Source organism: Charadrius vociferus, unplaced genomic scaffold (assembly GCF_000708025.1).
Source record: "Charadrius vociferus isolate BGI_N301 unplaced genomic scaffold, ASM70802v2 scaffold776, whole genome shotgun sequence".
Classification (NCBI taxonomy): Eukaryota; Metazoa; Chordata; class Aves; order Charadriiformes; family Charadriidae; genus Charadrius; species Charadrius vociferus.
The window spans coordinates 1,244,424-1,264,977 of NW_009648775.1; the positions used below are offsets into that span (position 1 = coordinate 1,244,424).

Sequence of the window (20,554 nt, forward strand, 5' to 3'; positions counted from 1 at the left end):
CCCCCGGGTCCCTGAGCTCCCCGCCGCCGCCGCGCCGTCCTTAGGTTCCAGAGTTAACAGCCTCACCAGAGGGCTGGCGCAGATGGGACACCGCCCCCTTTGGAGTGGGGGGCAGCTCCCCCACCTCCCCCCCGCCGTGCTGGTGGCACTTGAAGCCACTCGTGGCTCTGGGCACTGCAGTGCCATGCATGTCCACGGGACAAGGGCAGGGAGAGGCCTCCGTGTCCCCCACCCCACCTGGCTTGGGTGTCCCTCCGGGATGCCCAGCAGCGCCAGGAACCCCATCTCCCACAGGAGCCCTTTGGATTCCCCCCTCCCTGGCTCTGCCCAGGGACCCGGGAGGCTGGGAAGAGAAAAAGGGGGGGACAGAGAGGGGGGTGGGAGAAACACAGGATCCCCCCCAAAAGAAAGGCAGCCCTCCTCAGGGCCGGAGGCGCTGGCTGTGACCCCGGGGCCTGCAGAGGTGGGTGTTTCTGGCACTGTCTCTCTCGCTGCCAGACTGTGCTCCGGCACTGGCAGCGACACGTCAGCCTCCCACGAGCGCAGGCGAAGAACAAACCGCTTCCGAGAGACGAGGCAGAGGGTCTGAAGAGGGAGAGACAGCTCAGAGAACACAGCACACCACGGCAGGGGGTAGCAAGTCAGTGACATTTATTTTTTATTAAGCCAAATATAAACAGGAAAAGGGACTAAATAATTTTCAGCCTCCAGCTGTCCCAGAGCCAATAAAATACCTGTTTAAAAAAAAAAAAAAAAGAAAAAAAAAAAAGGAGAGATGTCCCCATCCTGTAACCTCACCCATCAGTGGCAGGATGACCCTGGGGCTCCGGGGTCCTCACCCTTCAAGCCTTGGACAGACAATTTTTCATCTGTTGCATCTTTTTGCCCAGCCCTGGCACCCCAAGCCAAAAGGAGGAGGGTAGGAGAGGGGGTAACACATGCACTGCTCTGTCTTTGCCCACGCAGCCAGTCCCTGTGTCCTCATGTAGGGGGCCAGGCAGGAGCTGTGACATCCCTTGGAGATGCTCAAAACAAGGCAGGACAATACCCTGAGCAACCTGGTGTGACTGTGAGGGTGGCCTGGAAGGGAGCAGAAGGTCACCAGGGGTCCTCCTCCAGCCCCAAGGAGACCTTTTGCCCACTCTCCCCTTCCTGCGCTTAGCGGCAGATCCCCAGAGGATGCAGCTCTGCACTGGCCAGAGGCAGGGACGGGTGGTGCGCAGGGCCCTGGGGCCTCTGGTTTTGCCTGTAAAGGTGGGTGATAAGGTGCCACCCCTCATCACAGAGGCCACAGGCCATGCCCTTGGCTTGGGGGCCATCGGGGCACGCTGCAGCGCGTCCCTGCTGGCCCTGCGTCGGGATGGAGGACACCCCAAGAGGCTGCTGCACCATCAGCTGTCCCTCCCCTGCCCAGGGAACACGCGTTGCCGGTGGAGGGCCCGGAGCAGCTCTTCAGCCTCTCTCACAAGCAACAGCACAGCAAGAGATGGTCCTGCAAGGGAGGACAAACCTCCCCGAGGAGGCTGTTGCCTTCAGCCCTCGCTCCCTGCACAGGGAGACAGAACTACCGTTATAACCTACGTGAACCCCAAGACCCAGTGGCACCGCTCAAAACCAGCCCGTCACTGCGGCTCAGCTCTGTGCCGCTTCCCCAACCATCCAGACGGCGACAATTACTTGCGTCCTGCCTCCTTCCCAGCCTCCTCTGTCCCCTGCTCCGTATTTTTTAGCCTCACCCTCCAGAAAGCCGTTTTAAGGTGACAGCACCCTGGCTGCTCAATCCCCAGGGGACTCAGGACTTTGGTACTGCAGCAGGCCACCCAGGACAGCCTTTCTGCTCGGTGGCACCGTGGGCGAGTGAAGTCAGACAAGAGAAGGGCGGCAATTCCACCTTCTCCAGAGAGAAAAACGTCCCTTCTCCCTGCACAGACACGACAGGACAAGTTGTGATGTATACGTATCATCTTTAACACACGTACATTCACGCAGACCTGGACATTACTCACGGACACAAGGAACGTTTGGGATCCATCCGCTGCTGCCCTCTTGCCAGGAGGGGAGGGGAGGGGAGGAGGGGACAGAAGAGCCTCCTGAGGCACAGGCAAACACCTGATGGGACCTATATCAACCCAAAGATGCGTTTCCCGGCTCTGCCGGCCCTTGGATGCTCAGCCTGCAGGAGCTGATGCGCATTTCAAGAGGCGGCTCAAGCAGGGAGAGAGAGGTATCCTTGTGGGGTTTTTTCAGTTCTCCCTGGCCTCACTGGGTGCTCGGTCTGCGGTCTCCCACAGCTGCAGAGACCGACGTGGGAATTCCTCCTCGCTATGGCCAAGGACTCAACCCGTAGCACGCAAGAACCTACCCCACAGGCAGCAGCAGGACACCAAACGAGGCCACTGGCACGCCTGACCAAACAGGCTAAAAGGGGGTGCTTTTACACACCATTTCCTTTGGGTTTGTCCTAAAATCGGACTGATGTTGCGTGGTGCCTACTGAAACGCCTCCAGTCTCTTCCGAATTTGGCACGTACAAGGCTGTGTCGGCGCCCCTGGGTGACACCAGCACCCAGGTAACCACGCACTGCCCCGGTCTGTGCAGCAAAGCTGACAGGCAGACCTGCCCCAGGACACAGTTTCTCTGCAAAATGTTTGCCGAAGGGATGAGAGGTTTTAGTCGGAGGGCTGGCTGGGCTGCCTTGGGTGTTTAAGTCACTTGCAGTACGTCTGTCCCCTGTTGCACAGTAACACTCCTCTTTGCACCCCATGCAAGAACGGAAATGGTTGAGTCTGCGGGTGGGGGAAGTATGCAGAACCACATGAGGAGCAGCTCCCACACTTCCTCCTCATCCAGACTCTTTTCAGTGTATAAACATAGAGTGGCCCCACAAAGACAGGTATAATGGGCTCTGCTGGCTATTCTGGGACCCCATCTTAAAGCACATAGCACATGTTCAAGTGGGCTACACATGCATCATCCAGCACCAGTTTTCAGAGAAACTTTGGGCGGCTTTCTGTCGACTCCTGTGGCTTCTTTTTTATTGCACGGTTGTACCTGGCATCCAGGCAGCACCTCCAGCTGAGGACTCCTACGCAGGAGCTTGCTATGCGACAATGCTCTTGATGCGCTCGAGAGGGGCCAAGGTGTCAACAGACTGCCCGTTTGGCAGAGGGGAGCATAAAGCCCCAGGAGAAGGACTACCTATGCTGTCACAGAGCTAGCCTCAAAGCTGAGGCTGGGGACAGGGAGCCCAGGCCCTGCTCCTGCGTGCCTCTTCTCAGCTACCAGCATCAACCTTGTGATTCAACAGTCCCATTCCCAACCTTGCATACCTGCTAGGGATCTTTTGGGATCTGCTTATCACCCTCAAAAAGGTCTACTCCAAGCCTCAAAAACAAGAGGCGGATTTTAAGATTTTGCCTGATGATTCCCTACTCTGCTTTCGGTTGGATCCATTCTGCTTCCGTAGAAATTCTTCAGTCTCTTCCTCCTTCCCTCCCTCCAAGTTCATTTCAGTACAGACTTCTTTAAAGACATAGTTCTACTTGGAGTACAGCACCTTCACCATTCCTCAGCACTAACCACGCAGGGTTGCTCTTCCTAAAGCACCGACATTCCTGCAGACCACCACTCCGCCGGCAAAAGCTCTGGGCTTTCAGTGTTTATTTCTCATATTTAATCAGTGCTCAATATTTCAACAGGATGGCATGCAGTTCAAGCATTCTTTTAAGAGGAGGGCTGTGTGAATTCCCGTGGCGGTACCTGAAGTGCTATAATAGACTAAGAGCATCCACCTAACTCTACAGGGCACAGTCCCGCTCATCTCTGACATAACTACTGTATTGCAACTGGACAGTGACAGGAGGCTCTAGCTGCATCGATAGAGATGTTGCTGCAGAAGCCACAAAGATTTGCAGGCTCTGTGTATCTACAACCACTGTGTCACTCTGCATCCCATAATACCTGAACCCAGAGGAAAAACTTTTCTGCAGTGGTTCTGTCTGAGCCTTTAAGTCATGTTGAAATTCATGTGCCTTGAGCTGCTAAAGCTCTTCCCTTCCGGGCAGTGGAGTATGCGCTCCCTCCAAATCCGTTCTCTTTTGGCAAAAAAGGAAGAAGGCCTCAAGCTGCAGGAATTAACATCTCTCTTCCATACATGGTTTGGCTGACTCCAGGGTTGGCCAGTTTCCAGTCACGATCCCACCGTATTGCATAAATACCTATAGATTGGAGACGGTGGTAAGTGGAAGCTCCCCGTGCATCAAAGTCATTCTGGCACTGACCTCAAGGCTTCCATGGAACAGTGCCACGAGGTTCAAAATCATCCTGGGAGCACTCACGGCTGTGCCGCAGATCCTGCCTTGGACATACATGATGAACAGAGCAAAAAACAAGGTAAGAACATGGACTGGGTGTGTTTAGCAGGCATGAAAAAGGGTAGAAGCTCATCCTCTGCATTAGGAGAGTCTGTATGATCAACGAGGTGGCCAACTGGACCTCAGTGTTACCACCGCACTTGCCACCCCTGGAAGCCCAACTGTTTCTGGTTTTGTTGCCGGGGTTCTCTCCCAGGCCTGTAATGATATTCAGCATTGGAATGGTAGCTCTGTGAACAATCAGACTACAGAGGTGAAGCAAAATCTGACCAAAAATTCAGACCGGAAAAGACAACAGTGAAACATAAGAGACTTTAAAAACTATCACCTGCATGAGATATACATTAAAAAAAACCCAACAACACAAACCCACAACCAAACAACCCACAACACTGCAAAGACAAGCAACTTCCTTCTCTGGAAGAGGGGGTTCTTCCATACTCCACACCAGGGATCTCACTGTGTCGACCTTCTAGGCAAGACAACCACAGAACGAGTAGTATGCGCAAATCCTTTGGAAGGACAACGCGCTTCCTAGCGCGACTGTCCCCGCAGGATCCTTACACTTGGCCTCAACTACCAATGTGTCCCTGTGCCTTTGGGCCAGAATGGGCAGGCAGGCAACGGAAAGATGCTATAGCACCAGTTACAAAGTTCAATGCAGTTTTCAATGCATTAAGCCAAAGGATTGTCACCAAACTTGCCTTCCACGCAAGTTTTGCAAAGAGGGTAAAGCTACACTCCAGCTGCCTCTGTCCTCACGATGCCTTTTGCGCTCACTCCTTGCCTGAACTGTAGATCTTCTGAACTGTGGCACGTGTGAGCTCCAAATCCTCCGGGTACCGAATTTCTAGCTCGGTATTTGCTAGGTAGTGAGTGCCAGTAAACTCTGAAAAATAGCGGCCAATGTCAGGGTGAGGGATCTCCCGAGGCTCGGAGTTATATTCCAGGTTCTCTGTTAGGAAAGGAAAGAAAAGAATCAGTTATCACCACAAGAAATGGCCCGCTACAAGGCAATAAATCCTGTGCCTCTCTTGTTTCTATCTCTTTCCTGATGTTTTAACGAACAAACACCCCTCATCCAGGAAAATATGCAGAGTATGCCAGTACGACTGCTCACAGCGCTTCATCTCCTAAGTGATGCTGACCCCATTTCCTAGTGGCATGAAAACTATTTTACGCCTGAGCCCACATTGTCTGACATTCGGTTAGCGCAGGATGCTGACCCGCTCCCACCCTGCTGGTGACAGGTCTTGGTTGTAAGCGCAGGGAGAAACCTGTGGCACTGAGCTCTGATCCCCCAAGTCCCACGGGAGATCAGTTTCTAGGAGAGCTCCTTCTCAAATGCTCCAAGGTGAGGCCAACTGCACAAGGCTGTCCTGGTAGAGGAGCTGAGTGCTTTCTTGTTCCAAGTCACCAGCCTGTGTTTCAACCCTGTCAAATCACCAGCCTGGTTTTGAAGCATGTCTCACACTGCAAAATTAACTTTTCTAAATCCAAACTTCCCAAAGTTAAGAGAAAGTCCCTAAGAAGAGCACGTTGGTTCTTTTCCAGAGCACCCCATTTCCTCCTTTGTACTAAAAGATAACCTGATTAAGCACAACAGTTAAACAACGCAGAAGCACTGGCACTAAAACGCAAAGGCGACCCAGGCTGAGGGCCCCTGCAGCATTTGTATAGAGCAGTGTGACTGGGAGGCAGCCCAGCAGCAAACCACATGCGCAGGTGCCCTGCAGCAGTCCCCAAATGACGTTATTTTTTCCTGCACGGTGCCAGATACACAGGTAGAAACAAAAGCTGCCGAAGTCCCAAAGTCTGACTTATCTGCAAGGCAGGGCAGGAACAAGACGGGATGCAGAGAACATAATTCAGGAATGACTTATCTGTCTCTGAAACTATTCACTTCACTACAGCGAGCACACAGAAGTCATATTAATCCATAAAGGCTCTTCGAAACTACTGTATGTCAGCGTGTGCAGCCAAAAGTACAAGAGCTTTCTACACCTCACCGGGCTGGTGCAGTCCTACAGGCTTGCAAAGTACCTTTTTGGTATACTGCACCACTGCGGAAAACAATTCACACTCCAATATGCTCTGCAGAAACATGGCTGAGCAGTGAGCTGTGTACAAAGGGAGAAACACAGTGACGAAACAGAAACTGGCAGGGGGAAAGAGACCGAGACAAGCAAGTTTGGCACTAGGTGGGGAGCCTGAGAAACATGCTGACTCGCAGTTTTGAGCCACAGATATCTGGCCGGTGTTGCTACAAAGCAAACAAAAGCAAGACAAGAGCAGACAGGTAGATACCAAACCCACTGTATGAAATAGGTGTTTCTGAATTAGTATGAAATAGGTGTTTCTGAATTAGTTACAGCTCAACCTGTGAATTTACAGGAAGGACTCAAACTGAGGTACAATTCCCTATAATAAGCTTGGTGTTATTTCTGAGCCGGTTCGATAAAACTCTGCATGCAGATTTGTCTAAGATTCTTTCAGTAAAAATTATTATCCCCTTCCCAAACTCAGGTCAGTAAGTTATGAAATAGTCCCTTCCCAAATGATCCGAGGACATATTTCAGAGGGGATACTCAGTAGTCAGGCAGCAAGATTTCAGCAAGCAAGGACAAACCCTTCAATTTTCCCTAGCAATATCAAAACACTTGGATGCCACCGAGACAACAGCGTCAACATACAGCTTGGCTAAAATACTCTGTGCTCTGAAACCAGCCAGCATTATACTTGTTTATAAACAATTACACAAGAGATGTAAGAGATGACTCAGCCCCAGAAGCACTGTGGACAATTATCTGATTAGTTTTCACTGAGATGCATATTTAATATCAACCCACAGCACACAAGAATTTTTCATTTTTAAGACTCTCCGAGAGGCCAAGTACTGCCTAATATGAGACATAAGGCTGAGCTGCGATATTCCTGGTCCCCACTTAATCTTTGTGGACTACTGAATATAAAGTAACTCTCAGGACAGTAAGAAACACCTGCGCTTTAAACCTACAGAGGTAGGAGTGTCTCTTCCTGTAAAACCACCTCTTGCTCACAGGTTAGGGACCAGAATGTGCTTGGGAGCACCCCCTAGTGAAAGAGCTGAAGTGCATTTTGTTCAGCATTTCCCCTCCAGCAGCTTCCTCCTCTTGTCAGGCTGTGCAGCTGCCCTGCCAGCTGGATAGGATGCCTCTGTGTCACAGGGAAAAGAACAAACACGAGGCAAAGAAACGCTCTGTTTACAATGTACAGGGTTACAGGTATCTATGTATAGTGGTTTTTTTCCCCCTTTGGAACCTCGGTTCAACGTTTCTTGTATCCTAACCTCATATTCCGACCATCAGACAAGAATTTCCTTTCTTATGGTATGATGCGTAAAGAATGGGTGATAAAGATTTCACAGAGGCACAGAGGTTGAGAAGAGACATTCACTTTTGTCCCATTCCTATCAGAGGTGGCACTAAATGCCATGCTACCCGTGTTCTCTGCGATCTTGGCACATACAGTGTCTTGATGAAAGCTGCTCAGAACTGTGCCCCGACAAGCAAAGCTTGAGCACTCTCTCACTACATCCTATTTTGAAGTCCTGCCCAAAGCACAGCTATAATTTCAAAGAACGAGAGCTGCAGACAGAACTTCAGACTTCAGCAAAAGCTGAACTACCTCTTTTTAAAAGCAACCATCACGGTTTACACTATATCGCGTCCAAACCACATGTCTAAGGCAAAGGGAGATTGCACCACAGCAGTCCTTACCGTTCATTCCTAGCAGTACTGATTTCACGGAGAGCAAACAACGCAGGCCATGAATTCAAGATCGCTTTCCTCCTACCTCAACTTTAACTAACAGTTTATGTTTCATACTTAAAAGAGACAATGGCTTAAGCACTCCTTTCTTCTAACATACTTCCAAACAAATAGTAAACACGTGAGACTCCTGCTCACCTTGAGCAGCGTATCTGCAAGAGCCATCTTCCACTAGCACATTGTAGAAAGGTTGGTGGGGGCCATGTGGAAGGCTGTGGACGTTCATATTTCGGATCCACTCATGTCCCATCATGCAGGCAGGATCCCAGCCATAGATCACGCAGTTATAGCCATACCTAATCAAAAAAAATGCACACCAAAGACTGTGAAAACTCCAGAGCCAGCTCTTTTTCCTCAAGACTAATATAGCACAAACAGGATAGGAGCCTCCTGTGAGCTGGCACAAGGAGAGGACAAGAGGAAAAAAAAAAAATCAATTCTAAAAGATTGCGTTGTACGCATGTATATTTTGAGGTGGGGGAAATGACTAGGAGTGACTGGATAAACAGACAGGAACAAACACCTGAGGACAAAGGAAAAGCAAATGTGAGCAGAAATTAAAATGGGAAAGAGACTGGAAGTCAGCAACCGAGAGAACAGGAACCAAGAAACAGGGAGAGAATCAACCATCCTACTGTGTTATGCAATTACTTCCATGCCCACCACACAGACATGGTAATCCCAATACAGAACTCCCAGAAACAAAGCCATCATTATTTTCAGATCATTTATGCGATTAATTGTGAGGTATAACTGTCACTGCTGACATCCTTAAAATATGCTCCAGATGTCTTGCTGAGTTGGAGGAGTGGCCGAAGTAAAACAGTGCTGGCATGTCATTCTGGCAGAATAGTACAGACAGGAACACAAAACCTCTGCGCAATGCAGGAAGAGAGGGTAATAATAGCACAGGGAAAGATTCATAAGCTCTCTTAGGAATCTTACAATCTTTTTTGAAGTCAATTCTATTCTGCGGTCCCTCATTAACTGATTATTGATGTTTCTTCGAGAGCTCTGGCCTGCGGAAATTTTAGCTCTCTGATATATGATGACTCAGACAAGTCACCTCACAAACTTCTCTCTGCAAGCAGCCAGCAGAGACTCGCTCTCTCAAAGGACAGACAGAGCTGCCCCCATTTTTCTATGAGGTACATGGCATAGATGTACATGCCTGGCATTTTCCATTCCAGGTACCTCCTTGGCAGATAAAACTGCATCTCATTACTGACAGAACAAACACTTTTGTGCTCATTTTTACAGTACAGCCTGCTAATACGGGGAAGGTTTTGAAGTGCTCACCTCTTGTGTTTCATAATCAGCCCGATGGAAAAGCAGACCTCTTTGTGCTTCTCATCTGAACGGTGCTTCACCTCAGGTCCCACCTCCTCCTTCCGACGCTCAATATGCTCTAGGGTATGTTGAACTAAGTACCCGACGGCCCCATGCTGGGATGGGTCCAAAGCCTGAATATGCTGCAAGATGTCCAGAACCTTCAGCAACCAGAACAAAGAGACAGATTGAGAACAAGTTTCTGCAGCAGCCCAATACTTACAACTATATACAGACACATTTCTCAAGTTAGTTGGGTCGAAGTGCCCAGGCCTAGCGGTCTGCCACACGAATTTTCCACGCAGGACTGAGAACCTTTGCTCTAGCTACACGCTCCCAAGGAGTTCTTCACACTGGCTTAGCCTGCAGAAACTGCAAACAGTCCTCTCCTTTTCTATTTGCAAAGCTCCCTACTTCCAAGGAAGGGCACTGTTGAGCACAGTAACTCCTTAAAACTAAGTCGTACAAGCTAATCGCATCACATTTTGCGACCACGGGGCATTGACGAGACCGTTCCAAGGTTTCTGAAATGTTAAGAGAATACTGCTGCTAGTCTCCCAAACTGCTGCTGTGAAGTGATTCCAGATGACTTCTGCTGCACTTGAGAACAAACGTTTTAGTTTAAAAGAGTTCCTCAGCACGTCTGTGGGAGCCTGGCAGAGGAAAAATAGGGCAGCACAGAAGGAAATGCAAATAACCTGTATGATGCTATGCCATGTAATAGTGAACAAGAGACAAAGAACCTGCTTGTCTCAGGATGACTAAAGAACACTAACTTTTAAAAGCGCTCTCAAAGCGTCAAACTCTGTAGATCCAGAACACCAGCCTACCAACACCCTCTGGCACACTATGAGAGCATCTGCTGTCAAGTTTGTTAGAGATACGCGATGCAAGTTTTACTCTTTTTGGGTTTTTTTCCTTGCTCTTACCAAAAACGTTGTCTAAACAGGTTGGAAAAAGACAGATACCTCCGTCCCAACATCAAATACCTCAGGTGCTGCCACAATTTCAAAACCTGACACACTTTAGCACCTGGCAAAAGAACTGTCTCCTCGATTACAAGCTGGAAGGTTTGGTCACTCTAAGTTCAGCGCAGCAGCAGAAGAGGACTAGAAATCTCAGGCTACTGAGCATGAACATCAGCAAAGAGGCAAAGAAAATAAATTCAGAAAAACAACAGGTGAGTAATTAGGTGCAAGAAGAAGAAACACAGCTCAGGCTTCTTGGCCACCTTAATTCTCTGGCTGGCATCTTAAGAAGGACATGAAAATCCTGAAAAATCCTACAGAAAGGGGAAGGCCTAGCACAGTGACCACAGCTGCCAGAGATTCTTGGCAATTTCATTTACTGTTATTTGCAAACATTTAGGACAACATTCTGTGTAGCTCTGCTTGACTTTTAAGATTTTGTACCACTTTCTATAAATCTGGCAGACTTCTATTAAATCTGGTATCTTCTGTTCTGTCAGACACAGAGTATTCTCTCTGGCTAGCTACAATCCCACCCGACAGCCTGGAAGGACTGGATGTGTATGAGGATGCAATACTGAAAAGTCCAAATTTGCACATTTTCATTGCATCTGGCAACGTGGTGCAGAGAAACTACATGTAAAACCCAGCCATGGGTTTGTATTATTTGTTCGGAGGGGCAGCAAAATGCAAGTATATAAAGCCTTGGTGCTTTACAAACCCTTCTGCTTTCTGGCACTCAGCGATGTAAGATCTTTCAGTGTTTCACTTAGCTGTCCCCTATTTATGTGCAGTTGCCATTTCAGCTCAGCGAGTCCCTCCCCTGTACACAATTTCTTAGTTTGTGCTGTTTTTTCTCTCGTGACCCTAAAACTTGATGCCATAAGAAAGGAACGGCAAGCTTAGCACAGTTTGTTCTTCACAAGGAAGGCAGCTTCTCCAGCAGCCCTATGCTTCAGTTAATTTGGTGGAAAGAGCTTTGCTTTCTGCTCAGCCAATACTTGTGCCCCCTCACCCAAACCGCACATTTGGCAATGGCACAGATATCGCCCAAGTGTGTAAGCTTCACTGAAGTCATACAGGAAATTTTGACCTGGGAACAACTCTTCGCTGTAGTGACACACAAAAGAAATAATACTTTTTTGAGTTACATGCTTCTTCCCCGGGCCTTCCCCTTGATTCAGTGAAAGACATGGATTATCTAGAAAACTTGTAAGTCCTAGCACCTTCTTTCCCACATTCACAAGACAGCAAGACTCAAGTTGCTACGCTAAGGGTGATAAAGAAGAATCCCAAGGACAGGAACATTAAGTTGCTTTTTCACAAGAGCCACTGATTGTGTGGCTAAGGTTTCAGGGAACAGCTTTTGTTGTATTTATAAAAGATAACTTCCTACAAGTTTTCTGATAAGGTAGTTGCTCCTTTTACACAAGTCCAGCAAGAGTTTTACCACCACTACCACAATCTAGGCATAAACCAAACAGAATGCTCTTCTAACTTACACCTACAAGTCCACAGTATTGGTTGCAAGATAAGCTGTCAGACATGGGCAGTAAATCTTAAATAATGACTCAGACTCGAGGCTGCTCACAAGTCCCCCCTAGGGCAAGCAAGCAAGACTCATCCTCTTCTCCCTGCTTCATATAGTAGAAATTGATTCTCTGAAATGCGATAACTCGTTCAATTGCGTTTATTACAGAAACAACTTGTGGCAGACGGTAATGCAAGCTGACGTAGTCCAAAAATCAATAGACTAGTGTTAATAGCGCTTAGCCTATCAGAAAACATACGACCGAGTGGCGAGGTACCTTTTCTGGCCAGATTCCCAGGTGGAAGTATAACCTAGCCTGGAGCATTAGATGCTGCACATTGTCCGGATACATGGCCAGGTATAGATCCAAGGAGTCTCTCAAGAGTTGGTAAGACTGATCAGTGCTTTCTCTGCCAGCAAAAAAGAAACTCAATTGTAAGGCTAGCTCTTCAACCCCTATCCCCAGTACTGAGATATGCAGGGATAGTCACCAAAACCGATGCTACAGGTACAGGCATGCTCATTCAGTAAGAGCGACTCCGGCACTGACCGTCACTCATCACATCCAACAGCCTGCTCAGGAGGAGAAACGCTACACAACTGGTGATTGAACTCCAGTCTCCCACTTCACTGGTATTCTACTTGGTCAAATAATCCTACATAGAGAATTCACTCTCCAAGCCATTTCCTTTTGCAATCTGCTTTTGTTCCCCTAGCTTAAGTACACCTAAAGCAGTTCTTTCACTCTGTGATTTCTGTTTATGGCTACTTGGGAAAGTGATTATCAGGGGCATTTGAAAATAAAACCAGATTTTCTACAAACCAACAGTATCTTTGAAACTGCTCATATGAGCGCGTGGGTTATGCTTACTAGATCATAATGAAGGTCTCTGCTCTTAAGGGAACAGCGGACAGTCCTTATCAGCTTTTCACAAATGGGAAAAAAAAATAAAAAAAAAGAGGTCTGCCCATTTTCTTGAGGGGAACTAGTTTTACTAAATATTCTTGTTTCCACACCATACTGCTGCAGGTGATTAAAAGCAACTAGACAATGCAATGTGACACACAGAATTTTCAAGATCCCCTGGGGTAACTGACACCCTTTTAAAGCACTCACTCAAATACTGTGAAGACGCACTATCGGATATACAGACAGTACACTCTGGGCCCTTTTTTGCCCCCACAGGCCTTCCAGGCCAGATCATCCTGAACTCACCGCTTGCCAAGGTTTAAGAGATTTCCCACCATACGCTGCAAAACCTCTTTTGAAGTCACCACTCCGTAGAACTCTTCTGTCACATGGTGCCCAATAAGGTACTCGCACTCCTTCACCGTCAGCTGCTTCCCCTTCCCAAAGGCGTCAATGTACGTGTAGTCAAAAATATCTGTGCTTCTAACAAAACAAGAAGGAAATTAAATTGTGACAACAGGTCTCATGGTAAAGCAAGACTACCTATTTCTGTTCTTCCCTCAGCACCCTGAAGCTTGTTTGTAAAACAAGTGTCAATCTCCGAAAAGGAGATTACTTGGTACCTTCTCTTTCCTCTTAGCTGCTTCTTCAGATAAACGTATATGGGAAAAGACAGAGAAACCAAAAGGACTTTTCACTCCACCATGCTAGTTCTTTCCTTCACATATTGTCAGGTTTGCTCCATCTATCGCTAGATTATATTATGACGCTGCACTGGAAAGTGTAACAGAGCCCACGCATATGGCATCTGAAGCCTCATGCCAAAAGGGGTATGTCTAGACAAAACCATTGCTCTGAATTGGACTGCTGATGTCATTCACAAAATATAGATTTCTGTAAATTGATCATGATCCGGTCAAAGATGTATCCTGCACTGACTCAGAGAATTAAATGAGTGCACAGAACAGCAGCAATGGTCTCTAGCAACTGTTTGGTATGAAAGGTTATGGTGAAATCAGCACCTTTTTTCTTCTTTTCAGTTTTTCATAATTTTCTTAAATAAGAGAAACATCACTTCATGGTTACTATTATTTCACACTCAGGAAATCTTTTACCATACATCAACAGCAGAGCTGAATTCTGGGAAAACTTCTTTAGAAATCTGATCTTTTCACCCGTATAGGTTGTAATTACGGATGGAAAAATAATTAAACATTCTGGTGTAGGTCTGGAGCTGTAAATGCTTTCTGGCTCTTATTATTGTGCACACAACTTCAAAATTCAGCAGATCACTTACCCTTCTTTTCCTTGACACCATCGCAACAGAAAATGACTAGGGAAGTTGACTGGTTCGAGCTTGACTCCTAGCTGCCTGGCAATTGTTAAATAAAGTACAGACAAACTGATGGGAATCCCTGTCCTGCGGATCAAAACCTGAGGGATAAAAATGTGATAAAAACATGTGGGACATCAAGAAAAACACAAAACCCCACGGTTTGCTTTCACAAATGAAAATATGCACTAAAAGATGACATCACATTGACTTTACAGCAAGCTGCTCTTCAGAGAGAATTATTTGTCTGACTACATTCAGACAAATAAACACCACAAATAGAATGTCTCAAGCCTTGCAGCCCCCTAGTTTTTGCCTAACACACACGTACCTGGTGAATGTATGAATTCAGGGAGTTATAGTAATCCAGCTCGTTTCCTTTGTATTTTAACTGCTCATACAGGACACAATTCATGGCATCAAGTACCTGCCGCTGAAGCTCAACTTCTGGAATCGGGACCTCTCCTAAAAACACATGCAATGAAATAAAGACTGAGAAAACAAACGTTGTTGACCTTTACACAATGAACCTTACACCAAAATTCTTCATATGGACTAAGAAAGACTCATCTCCATTCACATAGTCAAGAGACTGGCTGGAGCTGACCGTGGCAGTGCCCTAGCGCTCTGCTCACGTCGTGGCCTGGCTCAGTGGATTGCCCTGCACGTCAACGGTGCAACAGTGCTGCCTCGTGTCCTTCTGCGGCTGGAGGACGAGACCCTAACCACCCTGTGCCAGCACAGCACTGCAGCTAGACATGCCACACCGCCTGGGCATGCTTTCCCTGCCTGAGGGTCCCAGCTTGGCCACTCCAGACATGTAGATACAGGCAGACTGCTCATTCTCTCTTTGAAAGAAAGCAAACATAAGATAGCGTTTATGAAAAACAAGGAGCAAGATGCTGTCTGACCTTTGGAGACGTTTAAAGCACATACCTTTTCTATTGCTGCTGACTTTCTGAGACTTGCAGAGGAAAAGAGGTCGATTCCCTGTCCCACAGCTCTGCTACAGATATCGGGACTACTCAAGACTTCAGGGACAAATAGGGAAAAAAACAGAAAAAAGAAGAAATCCCCTCCCAATTTTTTTTTTCTTAGACAGCATCAGATGTACAGACTACCCTGGGCTACTGAATCCCTGTGGCTGAACAAATGGCTGTTTCCTGAATGATGGTTTAAGCAAATGTCAGAATATGTTTGCCAGGGGATAAAGAACAACAGCTCTTTAAGCTGCAATAATTCAACAGCTGTTTCACCTTGTCTGCCTGTACCCAGACTTACAGAAATGCTCTGCAGTAAAGCATATGTTTCTGTACAGTACCTGCCTTGGAAGCCAAGCTGGGATGCCTTGGATTTTTCGTCCGCAGGACTTTGCGCACTTTATCTGTGATATCATCCACCTGTGCCTGGACACTTTTTAAGCAGATGTCTGACAGTGGGTTACAGTATTGATCAATTAAAACAGCACCTGGAAAAAACAAACTATATAAGAAACAGGACTTCAGTTTTTTCTTCGCTTCGTTTTACCTACTGTAAATTCCAGGCACGCAGCAAGCAACTGCAGCAGAACACAAGAGCTTTCCTTTTAAAATCTGCAGTCATACATTGGATTTATCACATAAAATGCAAAGAATAAGCTGACATGACAAATATCAATTGAATTCAGTATTCCCCTCTCCACCATCTTGAAAGGGAAAGCAATAGATTAGTACATTAAGCAGGTATGCTAATATAGACCAGGCTTAACCAGCCAACTCTCCGGTCACAATGCATCTCCTGGCATCCTCCCCAACTTACAACGTTTTTTATTCAGAGCCTGAAACAATCTCTGCTTCACTTCTGCTTCAGTGCTGATTTCTTCCTGCCATATCCTCCATAGCTATCACTCTTGCTCATCGTGCCCTCTTCAGCTACGTTCATCTTTCTCTTCCACGCCTGCTCTCCATCTTCATGTCAGAAACCCACTAGAACAGAACAAATTTTCATTTTCCTTCTGCCTCTTCTGTCAAACTTCTGCAGGGGAAAAATAGCCCTTTCTCAGAATCTTCTCCTTGTCATCTTGTCACCACTGCTCCTTCCAAAGCCTCCCTATTTTTCAATCTTTGGAATCAACTGAAGAATTTCACACGGATCATACCTCTTCCAGCTTCCTACACTGCTTCGTTAACACATCCATGACAGGCCTGTAGTCAAGAATTTCAGCAGGGCGCCAAGCCATGTCTTCTTCCCTCCTCTCCCCCAAAGTGCTCCCCATGCTGACCATGTGAAACTTCACAAAAGACTACCTGTTTGTGCAGGTTTGTCCCTGGCAGACAAACGCATAGATTAGTGACCCATGTGATTAAGTCACACAATTAACTTTCTCGGTTGTTTCCAAAAAAAGCCAGTTTTGGCTTTCCCTTCTTGCCCTAACGCAGTCCCTTCTTCAAAGCCTATTGTCACTAACAACAACCAGCTTTGGTGTTAGAGTCTTGTATGACATTTTTGAGGTATATACCAAGAGCAAGCAACTCTTCTACAGACACTGGCAGCTTTCAGTCCATTCAGAAGACCATCTTCTCCACAGGAAGCTTGAACAAGAGAATAATCCACCAGACTGAGGACGCGAACTGCAAAAAAGCCTTTTCTTTCTTCATATGGGGTGCATGGGCCTTCCCACCGTGTGACGGATCTTCCATCCATTCCCCAGCTCTAGACTGCACAGCTTCAACAGTCCTGCAGTCCGATAGCTCTCGAGAGAAAGCCATGGCGCACAGGCTATAAGCTGCAACAATTCCCCCTGCCCGCAGCTTGCTCCTTGCCCTTATCTGAGAAGCTCTTGGAAAGGAGACAGTAGAGAGCCGACTCGAAATCAGATCGGTTGGTCTGTTAGGCTGTATTCAGCCCATGGGCCTCAGTTAAAATGCTTCTGCAATGTCAGATAATTGGGACACAGAGCTACCGCCGATTTCCTCAACACATTGTTCAAGATTCAAATGCAAGTGTTTTAACATTTTCTACATGGCTTTTCAGCTCATCTGTCCACGGGCAGTCATTCAGGCACACAGCACTGACAGAAGCTAATGTAGTCCTGACATTCTGATGCAACACTATGCAACTACTGCAAGATTTTAAGGATTTCGGCTACATCAAAAATCCAAACTTAATTCTGAGTCGTTGTCCAAGGGTTAGTAGAAATATAAGCAAAGAAGGCTCTTTCCAATTAAAACAACAACAATGGAAAGCTGTCATTAGGTGCTCCACATGGGATTTCTGCCAAAGACTTACCCTCCAAAAACGACTGCCGATCAGTTGGACGTTGAAGATACTCCTTCAGATTTTTTAATATATTCTGTTGCCGTAGGAAGTATAGAATTTTCTTTGCATAGTACTTCCAGGTGAGACCTTTCCTGCACATTTAAATACAAAAAGTAGCACTGCCCTAAACAAGCACTTTGGTGAACATTTGATTTAACTTTTCCAGTGAATACTGGTTTACAATTTACATTATCGTTTTTTTTCTAAACAAGTCTGACAACACCAGTATAACTGAAGATTCAACCAAAAAGGTAAATGTTAAGAGGAAATTTGTCATCAGAAAAACACAATATACAACACTTTCAAAACATTGCTCGTATTATTTCTGATTTTTATCCTACCACCAATACATAATTTTGAGAAGATACAGTATCATGGGAAACAACATGGACCCTAATTAAACTAGCTCAGGAATATCTGATTAAAATCCTGTGTTTTTTCACAATACCATTATCCTGTCTGACTGGAACCCTCCAGAATGAATCTTGAAGTATCCTCTCACAATTAAAAATAATGATGAGGGACAAAATGTAGGTCCAATAGTATTCAGCAGAAGAAAAAAAAAAACAACCCCAAAGGAAAAACATCTCTGTTGCTCCAAAAAGGTAGGAACAGATCAACAGCTGGTCTGCAGACTACACAACCTTACAGTTTTTATAGGAAAGCCCCTTCACTTTCTAAACGAACAAGTAAGGCAGAGCGCCCCAGAAGCAGCAACAGAGAGCTGGTTACAATCCAGGTAAGGTCTGAACAGGTCACCTGAAACATGACAGACCAACTCAGAGAATTCTACTGATTCCCAGGCTCTGCCCTCGCCATGTGTTTAAAACAAGTCCAGTTTCCTTCTTCAGAAAAAATACTCTCACATTGCTACAGACTTTCCGCACAGATTGCAGGTCAAATCAGCATTCTCCATCCTACTGGACAGGAGAACAATCAAACCTCATAACACTTTATCCTCTCCCAATAAATTGGGATGCTCAATAGGGACAACTGCTTTATTGGGATATCTTCCAGGGAAATGATTTAGCCTAATGCTCCTGAATGGCAATGACTACAGCTTAATCAGGGTGTAATTAGCATCAATTCTGCTTTATGGGGAGGCATTTGGCCAGTGCAAAGGCTCAAAAGCTTTTTAACCAGTTGTCAAATGAAAGACGTTTAGTCCCAGTTCAAATAGAGAAGGTAATAAAAAGGATGTGAAAAAGCAAAAATGAGATGATTGCCATTCCAGTTATGTTTTTCCAAGCTCTACTAACAGTCCCTTTAATCAAGGCTATTAGAGTCCATTAAGAGCAATCTATCGCTGCTGCGTATCACAGCAAAATCAGCATGGTTTATATGCTACCAACAGAAAAGACTTCAAGTAAAGCAGTGACTTATTCATCTTTCCCAGTGTTAATCATGGTGATGAGAATACCTAGGCAGATGCAAACCAGAAGTTTTATTTACCCACTTGGCATTTCACTTGTCTGAATAATTTACAGAACTGCAAATTTTGCAGTGGCTGAACTTGCTCAGTTGCTTATTTAGGGACAATAATTGTACCAACCTACTACAGCTAAGAAAAGCAATAAGAAGAGGGGAGAAGAAAAAGCTGTAGTTTCATGATACAGGGATTCATGGTGGCAATCCTCATTGAGTATTCCTACTTCCCTCCAGGCCTCATCCTGCAAATCAGTTCAGCAAACTGATCCAGGTTTAAATGAAAAAAAAACCAAAACAGGTACACGAGGATGGGCACTCCTTAAGCCAAAACTAGTGCAGAGAAGAGGGTACATGGAACATGTCCCAAGAGATGTCATGAACCGGCAAGGAAACAAGCAACAGAGAGCAACACAAAGCCAGAGGACCTCCTTCTTGTAGAAATGTTTACATGGTTTCTTCTGGGAATATTAAATTTGTTCTGAAATTAAACACACATCAATACTTCCCAGCCTTGGTAAGCTTGGGGATGTTGTTTTATGAGAGTGACAAAAGGACAGAAGCTGAGGTCAGGCATTCACCACAGTACCATTCTCCTTTAACTGGTGAAAGGGGAAAAATCTCTTCCATTTATAACCCCTCTCTTTCTTACCTTCCTTCCATGTTAAGGATACACATCAACTCATCCTCAAAAAAATGACTTGGGCACCCCAGAGTCTCAATGTCACTGAATCCATCACAGGGGACCTGTCAAACCAGACAATGAATTACGGAGAGCACAAGAGATTCTTCCCAAAAGAACATAATTTCTCAAAAAGTCTTAAAACCAATTTTGTTCGGGTTTTTTTTTTTTTTTAAAGTTTACGTAAGATCTTAAAAATGTCCAGCTCACCAAGTACTCATAATCTCTACTCCATGGATTTATTACAAGGATCCATCGAGAGCCCCAGTAGCACCCTACAGCAATTTGAGCTGACTAACTAGCATTCAGGGCTCCTGCAGTGGGTGCACGGACCAGCACAAGCACACCAGATCTTATGCAGGCTGGGCCCAAGCTGAAAGTCATTTTAAGGTGGAATCAACTTTTGCCTGTGGTTGACTGAACCTCTACGAATCCTCCCTAGTGTAGCAAATTGCACCTGGGGGAAGGAATGAAGGAGCAGGAGCCTTCATTTCAGCCTCCAACTGACATTTAAAAACCTCTTCTGATTTAATTACGTTCTTGATTTTTTGGAAACAATCACTTAAGTATCTACGTTCAGAAGAGTTATCTTCTTCCAAAATTCAGAATTCTTTTTGAAGCTTCAATTGAACTGGAACAAATCTTTTTGCTTTCAAGCTTTTCAGTATAGGACACAGGCTAACAGAGGAAGGAGAAAACTATTCCCATTATATAGTATCTTGGCAGGCACTCCTCAGGATCTAGTGGAACTGGGTTGAAAGTCTCTTCCCCTCAATTCTACGCAGGGAATCAAGTTGCAGTTTGAAGCCCCAGAGGAGATGATCCCCATTATTAGGCCTTTCAGTATTGCTGAATGGTCTCTCGGTAGTCTTTGCCTACGTGATTAAAACAGCAGGA

The 20,554-nt window shown here is 46.0% G+C and overlaps 1 protein-coding gene across 1 annotated transcript in view; it reads right to left on the bottom strand.

Moving 5' to 3' along the window:
- Window positions 1–4,824: 4,824 nt before the first annotated feature.
- The window catches only part of FBXO21 (F-box protein 21), a 27,594-nt gene continuing 11,864 nt past the window's right edge, over window positions 4,825–20,554 (bottom strand). The window contains exons 4-13 of the mRNA XM_009886744.1: window positions 19,628–19,722; window positions 17,521–17,642; window positions 15,575–15,721; window positions 14,585–14,718; window positions 14,218–14,354; window positions 13,227–13,403; window positions 12,288–12,420; window positions 9,482–9,672; window positions 8,321–8,478; window positions 4,825–5,328 (exon numbers count right to left, since the gene is read on the bottom strand). Coding sequence (XP_009885046.1) covers window positions 5,150–5,328; window positions 8,321–8,478; window positions 9,482–9,672; window positions 12,288–12,420; window positions 13,227–13,403; window positions 14,218–14,354; window positions 14,585–14,718; window positions 15,575–15,721; window positions 17,521–17,642; window positions 19,628–19,722 — 1,473 coding nt within the window. The 3' untranslated portion in view covers window positions 4,825–5,149. The remainder of the gene's footprint in view (window positions 5,329–8,320; window positions 8,479–9,481; window positions 9,673–12,287; window positions 12,421–13,226; window positions 13,404–14,217; window positions 14,355–14,584; window positions 14,719–15,574; window positions 15,722–17,520; window positions 17,643–19,627; window positions 19,723–20,554) is intronic.